The 15192-nt window shown below is 33.5% G+C and overlaps 1 protein-coding gene across 1 annotated transcript in view; it reads left to right on the top strand.

The window, feature by feature from the left end:
- Positions 1-10163, top strand: part of ARHGEF38 (Rho guanine nucleotide exchange factor 38) — a 167369-nt gene extending 157206 nt beyond the window's left edge. The window contains exon 14 of the mRNA XM_079154687.1: positions 6992-10163. Coding sequence (XP_079010813.1) covers positions 6992-7177 — 186 coding nt within the window. The 3' untranslated portion in view covers positions 7178-10163. The remainder of the gene's footprint in view (positions 1-6991) is intronic.
- Positions 10164-15192: the final 5029 nt, after the last annotated feature.

Here is a 15192-nt window from a genome sequence, read left to right as displayed (position 1 = left end):
CAACATAGCTTTAAGGTCTTATTTATATTCCATATGGAATTCATTAATTTTAACTGTAAACTTCAACGATTTTTAATATATTTACAGAATTGTGTAACCATTTCATTAATCCAATTTAAGAACATTTCTTTCACTCTCAAAGATCCTTTGTACCTACTTGCATTCAATGCTCTTTACCATCTCCAGCTTCAAGAAACCACTGTTTCCCATCTCCACAGATTTGCCTTTTCTGTATATTTCATATAAATGGCATTATGCAATCTGTGGTGTTTACAACTGGCATTTTTCATTTGTTATCATGTTTTTGAGATTGATCTATGTTGTAGTATGAATACATATTTTATTGTTTTTAATTTTGCCTGATACTTTTCCATTCCACGGAGATAGTATGTTTTGACCATTCACCAGTTGATGAACATTAGGACAATTTCTAGTTAGGGGCTGTTTTAATCAGCTTTTTTGCTACTGTGACCAAAAGACCTGACAAGAGCAATTTTAGAGGATTAAAAGTTTATTTGGGGACTCAAGGTTTCAGACGTCTCAGTCCATGAGTGGCAGACTCTATACCTCAGGGCTGAAGGTGAGGCCAAACATCATGGCATAAGAATGTGGTGGAGGGAAGCATCTGAGAATATGGCACCAGGAAGTACAGAGAGAGAGAGAGAGCGCAGTCAACAAGGAAAGAATATACACCCCAAAGGCACATTCCCAGGGACTCACCTCCTCCAGCCACACCCTACTTGCCTACAGTTACCATTCAGTTAATCTCTATTAGAGGATTAATGCACTGAATAGGTTAAGGCTCTAATAACCCAATCATTTCACCTCTAAACTTTCTTGCATTTGTCTCAACATGTGCTTTTAGGGGACACTGCATATCTAAACCATAACACAACCCATACTGGTCAAAGTTGAGTGTAATAGGAAACTCTTATTCAATATTTATTGTAGGCTCTTTTATCCTCAGAATGTTCTTATTAGGTACAATGATGGGATATAGGATTACTGGTATCTTCCCTCAAAGATAAAATGACCTATCTCAAACTGAAGGCATTCCCTCTCAAAGGGAAAATCTATCCCAATGAATTTACTATATGGAGAAGAGAAGGAACATTTCCCTTTATTTCTTAACTTCAGTCAATAGAAGCACACAAGGAGCACACAGACTCCTCTCATAATGAGACTACTCATCATCCCTTGGAAACAGAAAGGATGATATTATCTTCACAATCCTTGTCAGAAGGCTAAAGTTTCCATTCCAGTGGCTCTTCGAAAGTATGAAAAGAAATGATTCACCCTTATGTTTATGGTGTGACCGTCTTAAGAAAATAACACATTTTAGAGTTCTCAATAAGGTGATTGAAAAATAAGAGTAAATTGTATCATTTTTGAGAACAATGAGAATACATTATGTAATATCTCATACTTGAGGTACCCTAAAAGCACTTTCTGTGGTTTTTAGGTTTTGATTCGTGTTTGTTTTTTAATCAGGAACATCAGTTGCAACCTAACTTGGCTTAATTGTATACTCCTTTGAGTCTCCATTTCTTTCCCTATTCTTTACAACTGTGGAAATACTTCTTTTGCAAAAGCATGTTGCTAAAGGATGTTGTAAGCTGTAATCTAGTCTTTTTGATTGTTCTAGTGGTTCTTGGCAAGGACAGGTGGATGGGTCTCTACCTGATATTCATGGTGCATCTATGCAGTCGTAAAAAAACCATTCAGATACAGGTGATTTCAGACTTATTTAGGCTACAGTGGCTCTGTGATTTTTATACTGCAGCTCAGTTTTTTTAACCTAGACTTCAAGAACCTAAGAAGTGTATGAATGTGATTGTGTTGCACGAATCTCCTCAAATATGTTAAAAAATGTATTTGTTTGTATATGTACACATTTGTGGTATAAGAATTCCAAGGGTTTCAACAGGTTTCCAAAGGAAAAGAAAATTTTTCATTGTAAACAAATGGGGTACAACTTGTTTCTCTGTACATGAAATAGAGGCATACCATTTGTGTAATCATACATTTACATAGAGTAAGGGTGTTTGATTCATTCTGTTATTTTTTTTCCAAAGGAAAATTTTAATTTAAAAGATTATAAATCACTGCTCTAGAGGTTTAATTTGCTTATTCATTCTCCTCAAGCAAAAAGAGAGACTGTTGTGTAAAGAGACCCAACACTTTCTAGGATAGTTCTGGATCAGGAGTCTTATGGGAAGGGCAAAAGTGTTATTTACTGTTTTTAATGGGACACTGACCTTAATGAAAGTGCTTAATTGAGGACATTCTGTGTTGTAATCAAGAAGTATGATTATCTTGCTTTTGGGGAGCTCAGAACCAATCCACTCAGGGTCCTGCATACTCATCCCAGAAAGAAAGCATGGACTTCTTCTGGGTATTTTAGAAGTGCCCCTAAGTAATGGTTCAGAGCCTTTGTTGAATAATGGGGATGAGCTAATGGGTATTCACAATCTGACAGTATTGATTTACACCAAGGAACTTAATTTTTACCCTCATTATATTTGCTATATCAACAAATATAACCAAAGCAGTCAAACAAATGTGCCTACCTCTTCTAATGTATTCTCTTCCTTTGTCCATCAAATAGTAATGGCATAGTATGAATTAATGTTCTTATGTTGCATAAAAATCACTGCCAACTTAGTGACTTAAACAATACAAATGTATTATTTCAGTATCTGTGGTCAAGAGTCCAAGCTTGGCTTAGTTGGATGCCTTGCACAGAATCTCACAGATCTAGGCATTGCATGGGCTGTGTCTTTTTCTGAAATTTGAAATTCTCTACTAAGCTCATGGTTGTTGACAAAGTTGTTTCTTGCTCCAGCAGGACTGAGCTATTTATTTTCTTGCTAGAAATCAGACAGGGACAACTTTAAGCAACTAAGGGCTGCTCTCAGATCCTTGCCATGTAGCTGTCCTATAGGCAGTTCACATGGCTGGTTGTTTCTTCATGGTCAGTCGGTGAGCATCTCTTTGGCTTCAAATCTTTTCCTTCTGAGAGACCTAAATGCTGTTTAAAGGTCTCTTCTGATAAGATCAGGCCCACCTAGAATAATCTCCCTTTTGACTAATTCAATCAATTTTTTAGGAATCTTATTAGGCACCTCTGTAAAATGTCCTGTTATATGTAACCTAACAGGAGTGAAATCCCATCACATTAACAAGTCCCACTTACAATCAAAGGAAGGGGATTATATAGGACATGTATAACTGGGGTGGGAAATCTTGGGGTCTGTCCTCAAATCTTGGGGCCTACCACATATAAGCACCTAGTTTGGTCAGTATGTTGTCCTTGGCAATTTGTAGAGAATCCGGCTTAATAATGATGGAAACCTAGTTTTAGAGGGCAGATCAATATGCAAGAATCAGTGCTCTTTTCTTTTCTATATAAATATTATCGAAAGCACTTTTTTTTTAAACTGGAAAGGAAGATTAAAATACGAATTTCGTTGCTAATTGGAGAACGGGGATAAAATAAATAAAATGAGATTCAGTGGAGACAGATAATGTGACTTACCACAGGAGAAAAAGTGAAAGGCACAAATATATAGAATAAGGGAATGCTGTACTAGCAATGGTACCATAGGGAAAGATATGATGGTTATAAACAGTGGGTAATAAATGTGGTATGAGTCAATAATACAGAATGTTATTTTTTTTTGAAACAGTAAATACTGTGGAGAACAGGGTTTTACTCAGACTATTATAAATAAAATAAGCCAGAGTGTTTCTAAGTGAAAAGAAGCTACCAATAAAAGACATTTTAGTAAATGCCAAGGAAAAAGAAAAGAGAATTAGATTACAATGGTTACAAATTAATAATGTTTTAATTAATGAATCTGAACAAAGCATATAAACATTTAAAGTTAAAAAAATATAGACAATTAAAATATTGAAAATGAGAAATCTTTCAGCTCCTAAATGCATTTCAGATGGAAAACTTCTAATTTGTAGTCTAACATTAAAGAAAATAATAAAAAAGATTAAACTAAGAGATAGACTTTAAGAAGATGGCTGTAAAGACTTATTTCCATTTTGATTATATATGCCTCCATTTAACATAAATTGTATAAAAACTGGAAAAAGTTCAACCTAAATAAATTTGGACCATGATCATCTAAAGTATTGAAAGCACATGTTATAATTTTATAGTTTAAATTTATGATTTCGTGAGAATCTATATTTAATGTTTAAAATATAAACTATAATTTCATATTCAAAATCTAGGTAGAAGATTTTATATTCCCCTTGAGAGAATTTGTGCCAAAGTGAAAGACTACCACAAATATTTAGAAATGGTATTTTAGGAGATAATCCATCTTGCTGAAAAATCTATTGCCTTATTGGTAAAGAATATACAGTATTTCTAAAAATTGCAATAGATGGTTACCAACTATTCATGTAGGCTCTTGCACATTATTTTCAGGGGCTGTATTACATTACATCACATTCCTAAATGCTTTTGCAAACCAAATCCTCCACTTGGCTTTTGTGGATCTGTTTAGTATTTTCATTTTCCAAACAACAAAACCGGTAGTATCAAAACATTAGAGACTCCAGTTCCTTTCCAGAAGAATACACTCTGAATATGCTTGTTAGAACAAGAGTATGGTTAAAGTATTATGAAACATGGACCAAAAGTAGGATTTGGAGTTAGAAGATATGGGACCTAGCAGCACTCATTAGTTCTATAATTAGAAGTATGTTTCTTCTCCAAGTCTCAATTCAGCATTGAGGGTAAAGCACAAGTGAGGATAAAGCACAGGTGATGTGTAAACTGCCATAAGCTCTATAAAAGGTTTTTATTATTGATACTGCTCCATTGGTAAAGAATTTATTTTTCCGTCTTTACTTTTGTTATAAAATAATCTACATCCAAAAACAAGTTCTGTTTTTATCTTGTATCATACAAGACAATCTGCTGTATGATAGCTAAGCGTTTCAGCATAACTGACGTCAAATCAACAAATATTTGAATTCCTACTGGTGTACCATGATGTGGTTAGTGGAGTCAAGTTTAAATGTGTACCTTAGTCCATTTAGGCTACTATAACAAAATACCATAAACTGAGTGGCTTATAAATGAGAGAAATTTCTCACAATTGTGGAGGCTGGAAGCCTTAGATCAATGCATTGGCATTTTTACAGTCTGTTGAGGACTAATATTCTGGTACATAGATGGCACCTTCTTGTGAGATTCTCACCTGGTGGAATGGATAAATGGTTTCTCCTGGGGCTCTTTTATAAAGGAATTAATCCTATTCCTGAGGGCTCTGGCCTCATGACCTAATCACGCCCCAAAAGTCCCATATCATCACCTTGAGGGTTAGGATTTCAAAATACACAAATTTTAGGAGGAAGAAAATATTCAGACAATAACAATATGGTTCTTCTCGAGGAGCAGCTTGCAATAGTTGCTAAGACAATAAAGCAAGCAACAGAATCAGAATTTAACCAAAAGTTAAATAACCATTCAAGATTTAAATAGAACCTAAATTACAGCATAGTCCCATTCCATCACACTCCCAGTCTCTTCCTTGCTCAGTGACATCACCTTATTTCTCATGATTCCTATTATCAATTGGCCCTGTATTTTGAAAGTTAATCTGATTGCCTTTCTCCCTATATTATTTTCATATATTTATCTCTGAATATGACATATATGACATATTTATCCCTTTTTCAACTTTGTCATTTATATAGTTAGTTCTTTTGAAATCCAGTTCATAAGTAGTTAATATATCACTTATGTGTGGTTTTGTTATTGGTGGTGGTGCTGTGGGTCTTTTTGTTTTGTTTTGCTTTGTTGACATTATTTTTTAGCTGAGTTCTAATAGGGTCTCTGATAAAATAATATCTGGCACTTGGTAGGTACTTCATAATGTTTGATTAAACAAATGAGTACATAAATATTAGTCAATGGATTAATTTTATACATAACATTTTTCATCAGTTATGATTTCACTGGAAGCTCTGTTTTAAAGCTTCCTGTTTAATAATTCTGAAGTGTTCTTTTGAGATTAGAGACAAATTCTTTTAATTGAAATATGGTTTGTTCTTCTAAGTCACTTAAAGTATTTTAAACTTGTAAATTTCATACAATATCATTATAAAATTCTGGAAAATAAACAAAGGAACAAAGAGATAACAATGAGAATTATTTATCATTCCACCAAAGAAATTGGCAATTTTTTTTTTTTTACCTGTGCTGTCATCCTTTTTATTTATTTTTTTTATTGTAAACAAATGGGATACATGTTGTTTCTCTGCTTGTACATGGCATAAAGGCATACCATTTGTGTAATCATAAATTTACATAGAACAAATGTTGTTTGATTCATTCTGTTATTTTTTCCCTTCCCCCCACCCCTCCCACCCCTCTTTACCCTCAAGTATGGAGAAATTGGCAATTTTAAACATGTATTGTTTACTTAATTTTATACATATTCCTTTGCTCACTATTTCATCATAAGCATTTTGTTATTGGTGTTTAATAACACTAATTTTCTCAAAATGAGAAAACTTTCTCAGTATGAGAGTCTAAAATTGAACTTTACTTCCTTTTGCTAAGAAACCTTTAGCCCATTCCCACATCCCTATCTTTTCACCTTACATATAGGTATTATAGTAACATTATTGTGTAAAATTATTTGCCAGTTTGTTTCTGTTGAAGAGATTCTTAGAGATATTATTGATTCAAAAGGAATTAACATTAAAATATTTTAACAGAAACTGCCCACTTGCCTTCAAGTATGGACAATTTAAACTTCTTCTAACAGAGTAAGAATGACTATTTCACTCCATTCTCATTTGGGTCATATTTTAGCAAAATTAGTGCAACAGAAAAAGCTAGGCAGTGACGAAAAAAATACGAAAACTTTAACATTGCTTCAAATATCTTGAGAACTTTTATTATGTTTCTCTAAATTTTGGTTTTGGTTCTAATAATGTCATTTGCTTCATTGTCTAGATTTTCTATGCAGTTCATGCTTTTCAAGCACGGAGTGACCATGAGCTCAGCCTTCAAGAGTACCAAAGAGTCCATATACTTAGGTTTTGTGATCTAAGTGGAAATAAAGAGTGGTGGTTAGCTGAAACTCAAGGACAGAAAGGATATGTGCCAGCTAACTACCTTGGGAAGATGACTTATGCTTAAGGAAGTAAGCCTTTGACCTTCATTTCCTGGCAAGTTGGTGATTGACTACCTCATAAAACTGACATTCTGAAACTTTGGACCAGAAAGCAAGAAAGCTTCAAATTCATGAACTGATACTGTACCATGTTTTAAAAGGAAGACTGTTCCTCCTAACAAGATTATTTCATGAATGTGTTATAAATACATGTTGAAGGAAACACTAAGCCAACAGAACAGCAAAGCAAATAGCCCAAGCTCCAATTATAAACTACTTAAAGGTGGAGATCTTTCGAAAGAATAAATGTTGTTCTTTTATCATCATGAAAGACTGGGTCTAAGAATAAGGTTTTTCAATCTACTGTAATTTTTTTTACTGTTATGTATTTTGCTACAAACATGTTTTTTGTTTTTCATATTATTCACTTGCACATATATTTGTTTATAAAAATACACATATATAGCATATATATTATGCAATTTAGGCAAGCAATACTTTTTTGTGTATGTGTGTGGTACTGGGGATTTAACCCAGGCCCTCAAGCATTCTATGCAAATACTCTACCACTGAGTTACATTACCAGCCCATGCAGTTACTACATATCTGTGTAATACAGATTATACAAATATACGTACAAATCATAGCATATACTACATACACGTAATTAAATAAACAGTAAACTAGAAGTCTTTGATATAGAATCTTTCTCCAATATGTTTTAAAACCTGAAAAATATATTAATATTTGATATTGAATGTATACTATATGGTACACATTATTCTAAATGCTTTATATATAGTAACTTATTTAGTACACATTAAGAGGAAACTATTGCCCAGAGAGGCAAAGTAATTTAGCCTAAGTAAGCAGTAGGGGCTGGGATTCAAACCTAGCAGTCTGGTTCTAAAGTTCAGGCCACTGACTACTGACACTGTGCTTCTCCAGGAATGCATATATTTGTTATCTGCAAAGCACTTAGTGATGTGAATAATTTACACTGAGGAGGACCATTCTTCTCTCATGCCTGTATTTAGTATTTGAAAGTTTTTTAAAATTAAGGCTTATAAGGACTTCCATATTACCCTAGAGAAATGAACTATCTAGGCTTCTTATTTTTATTGTTTTGCTTAACCATCTTTGAAAATATAGTGGTTTAAAACCTATCTTTCAAGATTTCTAATGACACTGATGTGGAAATATTTTTTTGGATCACTCAATCATTTGGATGATGAATGGGGAATGTGTGTTCCATGTTTTGGGCCAAGATGTAAATATTTTTAGTTGCCAATTTGTTCTTAGACAAGGCAGGCACTGAGGACAACTTTTGTTATGACAGTGTCCTAGGACACTGAACTTTGAGTATTGCTCAGAGAACTGTCCTCCAAGATTTCAGGCATATTTTGTCAAGACAGTTTATTGAACTAAAGATGATTCTTTGAATCAGAAAAGATTAAATTTGACTTTGCTGATTTCCTGTAAATCCAAATTAAAGTGGATTTTCATTGTCCATACAAAATGTGCTGATATGACAATAAATATTAAGATTTAATTGTTACTTTAAAAGATTTATTTGAACTGTATAATGTTACATATACTATTGAGGACTGCATTAAGCAAAATGAAGAGCACTACTTTTCAGAGGCAGCTGACTTTAACATACACATACACACGGACATGTAAAACTACAGAAATTCATATTTTTACATGAAAGAAACATTTGTATTTTAAGATATTTTCCCTAAAATCATTAACCTAAACATAGCTTTACAAATTGTTTTGACTTAAAATATTTTATTCTTTTAAGTTGGGATCTAATAGAAGATACATAGATATACAGGATCTTTTAATTATCCTCTGTATTCAACTTTAAAACATTAGTAAATTCCAGTTTTTCTAGGATAAAGGAAAGGAAATTCAAACTTGTTACTTGTGGAAACTATGCATATGCCCCAAAACCAAAATAGTGGGGAAATTATGTATGTACTAGCCTTAATATTCCCCACAAAAATGAAGAATTGTATAAACAGCATAGATCTGAAATAATGACTAGATGTATATATGAGCAGTTTTGCCTACTGGAGTGGTTCTAGGAGTGATGCTTCATGGCTGACCTTTGAAGAATCCACAGCACCATAATCATAGCTGCAGTTAGCTGCTGAGCAAGAGTTGTAATGAAGCTACCAACTGCAGTTCCACACTATCATGGTGAACACATAATACAATGAATAGGCATTACAGAACTCATATATACATGTATTTTGTAAGTAGTTTGACTAAAATTAAGCAAATTATAATTTTGAGATCACACATTATTTTATTGGACTCAAGAGAAGTAAACTCTTAAGAGACCTATGAGGTGTAAATCTTCGAGAAGTTTAAAAGATTAAACTGTTGGCATCAGTATAATTAAGGCTACATGTGCTAATGTAATAATTTTGTTACATTCTTTTTGAAAATTAAATATTGTACAGGATGGATCTTTGAAATAGGTATTCTTTTTACCAAGAATGAAGGGGAAATTTTTGTAGCTATTTTTCTTCTTAAAACAAATAAACCAGTATATGCATATATTTTACCTAGTTTTTATTTTTAAATATAGATGCTCTAAACTAAGTCTATATAATATTTTTAAAAGCATAAAAAAAAGTAACCCAAAATTACATGGATGCTGAAATTATGTGAAAAATTCACAAAGTCACCTTCTGAATATTCCTTATATTTCAAAGAAATATCTTTAAAATAAAGGTTGAAGAGTGCTGAAGACAGAGAATGCACATTTTTATCAGAGTAATGAAGTACTACATGACATACTTCCAGTGCTAGGATATCCCATATTAGTCTAATTATAATTTGTACTTTCAAGATGGATGTTAAGGGTGTAGTGGTACATGCCTATAATCCCAGCAGCTCAGGAGGCTGAGGCAGGAGGATTCCAAGTTCAAGGTCAAACTCAGCAATTTAGTGATGCCCTAAGCAATTTAGTGAGACCTTGCCACAAAAAAATAAAAAGGGGGGGGGGGCAGGGGGTGACTAGGGATATAACTCAGTGGTAAAGTGCCACTGGATTAAATCTCAATACCAATAAAAAAAAAAAGAAAAAAAAAAAAGATTGATATTAAGTGCCTGCCTCTATTTGTGATAAACATAGTGTTTGAGTGATTTACAAAAATTAGTGTTTTCATAACAGAAACATGGAATTAGAAACTCTTTACTTTTCTCATTAGTTTTTTGAATCAAATCCATAAAAATAAAAGAATATCTTTGTATCCTAAGATGTCCAAAAAATCTTACTTAAATCCTGTTTCCGAGTTCTTAATGTACTTAATGCACTGCTAAACAGTGAAAACATCTAGACCTCACAAAACTCAAGCTAAATTAGACATTTACATTGTAGTTGATGAGAAAGTGATCACATTTCATTGACCAGAAGGACACTGGACTTTATAGTCTCTAGGGGTAGATCACAATTTAGAGAATGTTACTCTTTCAAAGTCTTATTTTTTTTTTCAGTTACTTCCCGTCCTATATATACACTAAGTAATGCATATATAAAAACTCAGTCACTAATTCTCTATGATATACAAAATTATTCCATAATATATTTTACTCTGGGTATGAAAAATGAAAAATGGTGGAATGAGACAGACATCATTATCCTACGTACATGTATGATTACATGAATGTTATGAATCTACATCGTGCACAACCATAGAAACAAAAATGTGTACCCCATTTGTGTGCAATGAATCAAAATGTAGTCTGTAAAAATAAAAAAAATTTTAAAAATCTAGGAAATATATTCTTTGTAAATTAAATTTAATTTACTTAAAAATACTGTGAAAGGTAAATGTATACCTTTCTCTAATTTCTTATATAATTTTTATGATTATTATATTAATAAAATTTTAATTTGGTAAAATGATGTATTTTCTATACAACCTATGGTCATTTAATCTGTTACTAATAAAGAGTACCTGCACTGCTAAATAATGAAAACATCTAGACCTCACAAAACTCAAGCTAAATTAGACATAAAAATTTACATTATAGTTGATGAGGAAGTAAGTTAATCCTTGATAAGAATTGTAATATCTAGTTGGGTGTGGTGGCACATTCCTGTAATCCCAGCAGTTCAGGAGGCTGAGGAAGGAGAATTCCAAGTTCAAAACCAGCCTCAGCAAATTAGCAGGGCCCAAAGCAACTGAGTGAGATCCTGTCTCAAAATGAAGAAGGGCTGGGGATGTGGCTCAGTGGTTTAGTATCTCTGGGTTCAATCTCTGGTACAAAAAAAAAAAAAAATTGGAATCACCTAACCTTTAAATACAGATGTGCCTCAATTTATGATGGGGCTATGTCCAGATAAACCCACTCTAAGTTGAAAACACATTTAATATACCTAACCTACTGACAACCATAGCTTAATAACACAGTATACATAGAAAATCAGTATATATAGAAAATCTGTTTACTTGCATGATTATATGAATAACTGGGAGTTGCAGATGCCCCCACCCTGGAACTTGAGAGTATCATATAGAATATTGCCAGCTGGGGAAAAGATAAAAATTCAAAGTACAGATTCAACTAAAATTGTATCATTTTCACACCATTGAAAAACTGTTTGGTTGAACCATCATAATTCAGGGATCATCTGTATTAGATGCCCTCCATTCTATCTCATTCTCATCTATGTTAAAAGATGAAACTATGGAGAGGTAATGATTCAAAATCAGGTCATCTCACAGAGACAAACTCCACATAAATCCAGTTACATGATACTAGACAAAGGTGTCAAAAACATATATTGGAGAAAAGATGGTCTTTTTAACAAATGATACTGGATAACTGGAAATCTATATGTAGTAGAAAGAAATTGAACCCCCATCTCTCACCCAGCACAAAACTCAACTGAAGGTGGATCAAAGATCTAGGAATTAGACCAAAAACCATGCATCTCCTAGAAGAAAATGTAGGCCCAACACTCCACCATGTCGGCTTAGGAACTGATTTCCTAAACAAGACTTCTAAAGTGCAAGACATAAAATAAAAAATCAGTTGTGGATGGTATCAAATTGAAAAGCTTTTTCACATAAAGGAAACAAGAGAATAAAGAGAGAGCCAACAGAATGGGAGAAAAATCTTTGCCACTTGATCCTCAGATAGGATATTAATATCCAGGATATACAAAGAATTAAAAAAACTTAACAAAACCAAAACAAAACAAATAATAAATGGGCAAAGAAACTAAACACATACTTCTCAAAAGAAATGTGAATGGTCAACAAACATGAAAAAATGTTCAACACTTCCATCAATTAGGGAACTGTAAATTAAAACTACATTGAGATTTCATTTCACTCCAGTCAGAATGGCAATTATCAAGAATAAAAGTAACAATAAATGTGGCAAGAATGTAAGGAGAAAAGGTACACTCATACATTGTTGGTGCTACTGCAAATTAGTGCAACCACTCTGGTAAGTAGTATGGAGAATCCTCAAAGAACTAAGAATGGAATCATTGCATGACCAGCTATCCCACTCCTCAGTATATAAAAAAGGGACATAAAATCAGCATACATCAATATTTATAGCAGCACAATTCACAATAGCCAAGCTATGAAGCCAACCTACATGCCCTTCAGGATGGATAAAGAAAATGTGGTACACATACACATGTATTGTGGGAAGCCATCCTTATTTAGCAGATTCAGACTAGATTAAGCCATGGGACGTAGAGGCCTGGCTTCCAGGAACTAATAGCCATGGAGGTCTGTCCCAGATTGCCAGGAAGCCTGTTGCATTGCGTGGGAGTGGTTCTGTCTCCTTCTGGAATATTCCCCCTAAGAGAATGGTTCCCCTAACTCCACCATATCCTATCCATCACAAAAGAAGATCCTCCTGGTCCTGGCCCCCTTTACCTGTGTATTATAAATAAAAGAGAGTTGGGCGACTTGTTGCTGTTGTTGAGGCCAGAGCTGGTATGGCCAGATCCATCATGCCCCTCTCATTTAAAAAGAGTATTGGCTCTTGTGTGTTTATTGAGTAGATAAGTTTTGGGGTAATCGAGTGATATACATCCTCCTCTGGCAGTTAACCCTTTTCTCATCGACGTGGAACATGGATGAGAGAGGCTCCCCACAATGTATTACTCAGCAATAAAGAAGAATGAAATTATGGCATTTGCTGATAAATGGATAAAACTGGAAAACATCATGCTAAGTCAAATTTGCCAGTCCCCAAAAGTCAAAGGTCAAATATTTTCTCTGATGTGTGGAAGCTAATCCAAAATAAGGCTGGGGGTATAAAAAAAGAATAGAAGAAAAATCAGTAGAGTAGACAAAGGGGAATGAGGGAAGGGTGCAGGAATGAGTAAGAAAGACAGTAGAATGAATCTGACCTAGCTTTCCTATGTATATATATGAATATACCACAGTGAATCTCACCTTTATAATATATCCATAAGACAATAACAAAAAAATATAAGTAAATAGCAGAAAGATCAGTGGAGTAGAGGGAAGGGAATGGGGGAGGAAGAGGAGGGAAAGGGGAAGTACTGGGAACTGAATTAGAACAAATTATATTCCATGCTTTTAAAATTATGTCAAAATGAATTCTTTTGTCATGTATAACCAAAAAGAACCAATAATAATAGTTAACACATACTTAAGCAATATTTAAGACAATGTTAATTTAATAAGCCAGGCATAAAATTGAAAATGCATACAATTCTAAGTATGCAAAATAATTTGTATGTGTGCACAGAGAAAAAGTGAAAGGAATAAAATAGAAATGTTAACAGAAACCAAAAAAAAAAAAAAAATCATCTGGTTTCAAGGCCAGTGTTCTTTCAGTATTTTACTTTTTCTAATTTTTTTTTAAAGTCACTAAAATCTACGGTTAATGTTACAGAAAAAGCAAGATGCAAAACAGATTAGTGATATCCAATTTCTACAAAAATGGGATTTCAGTATTCAAGCCTAAAAGCTTTGAGCACACCTGCTTGTCACAGACAAACAAGACCTCTTCCCTCATATGTCTTAAATTTGAATGGGGTATTTGAATTGGTTTTTCCTTTGACTGACTAGTCTTCTAGTGTAGTTCCTCCCTTTGCTGATTTTCACTTTTATTTTTCATTTCTTCATAAAATATCTTATTGATTATGTTTTGTAATACAGGCTTTCTAGTTTTGAATTCTTTTATTGTTTATCATGGAAGATTTTGATTTCATCTCACTCTAGTCAGAACAGCAATTATTAAGAATACAAGAAACAATGAATGTTGGTGAAGATGTGGGGGAAAAAGGCTCATTCATACATTGCTGGCAGGAATGCAAATCAATCCAACCACTATGAAAAGCAGTATGGAGACTCCTTAGAACACTTGGAATGGAACCACCATTTGACCCAGTTATCCCACTCCTCGGTTTATACGCAAAGGTCTTAAAATCAGCATACTAGAGTGATGCAGCCACATCAAAGTTTATAGCACTGCAATTCACAATAACTAAACAATGGAACCAACTTAGGTGCCCTTCAATAGGTGAGTGGATAAAGAAAATATGGTTTATATACACAATGAAATATTATCTAGCCATAAATAATAATGAAATGATGGCATTTACTGGTAAACAGATGAAACTGAAAAATATCATGCTAAGTGATATAAGCCAGTGCCAAAAAACCACAGGTAGAATGATCTCTCTAATATGTGGATGCTAAGCCACAACAAGGGAGGGTAGGAGAGGGAAGAATAGAAGTTCATCGGATTATATGGACATAACTTTTCTATACTCATATATGAATACACAACCGTGTAACTCCACCTTATATACAACCACAGAATGGGATCCTAACTGGAATGAGTTGTACTCCATGTATGTATAGAATGTCAAAATACACTTTACTGTCATGTATATCTAAAAACAAAAAATAAAAAAATCATCTTTAAAAAGTTTGAGTGGGGGAAATAAAGTATATAGAACAAAATAAATAAAATGATAAATACTAGTTTTACTTTCATCATTGCACAGCTTAAAAAG

This window comes from Sciurus vulgaris, assembly GCF_902686455.1.
Source record: "Sciurus vulgaris genome assembly, chromosome: 9".
In the NCBI taxonomy this organism is placed as follows: domain Eukaryota; kingdom Metazoa; phylum Chordata; class Mammalia; order Rodentia; family Sciuridae; genus Sciurus; species Sciurus vulgaris.
The sequence above is the reverse complement of the archived record's forward strand: the minus strand, read 5'-3'. Positions and strand labels throughout refer to the sequence as shown.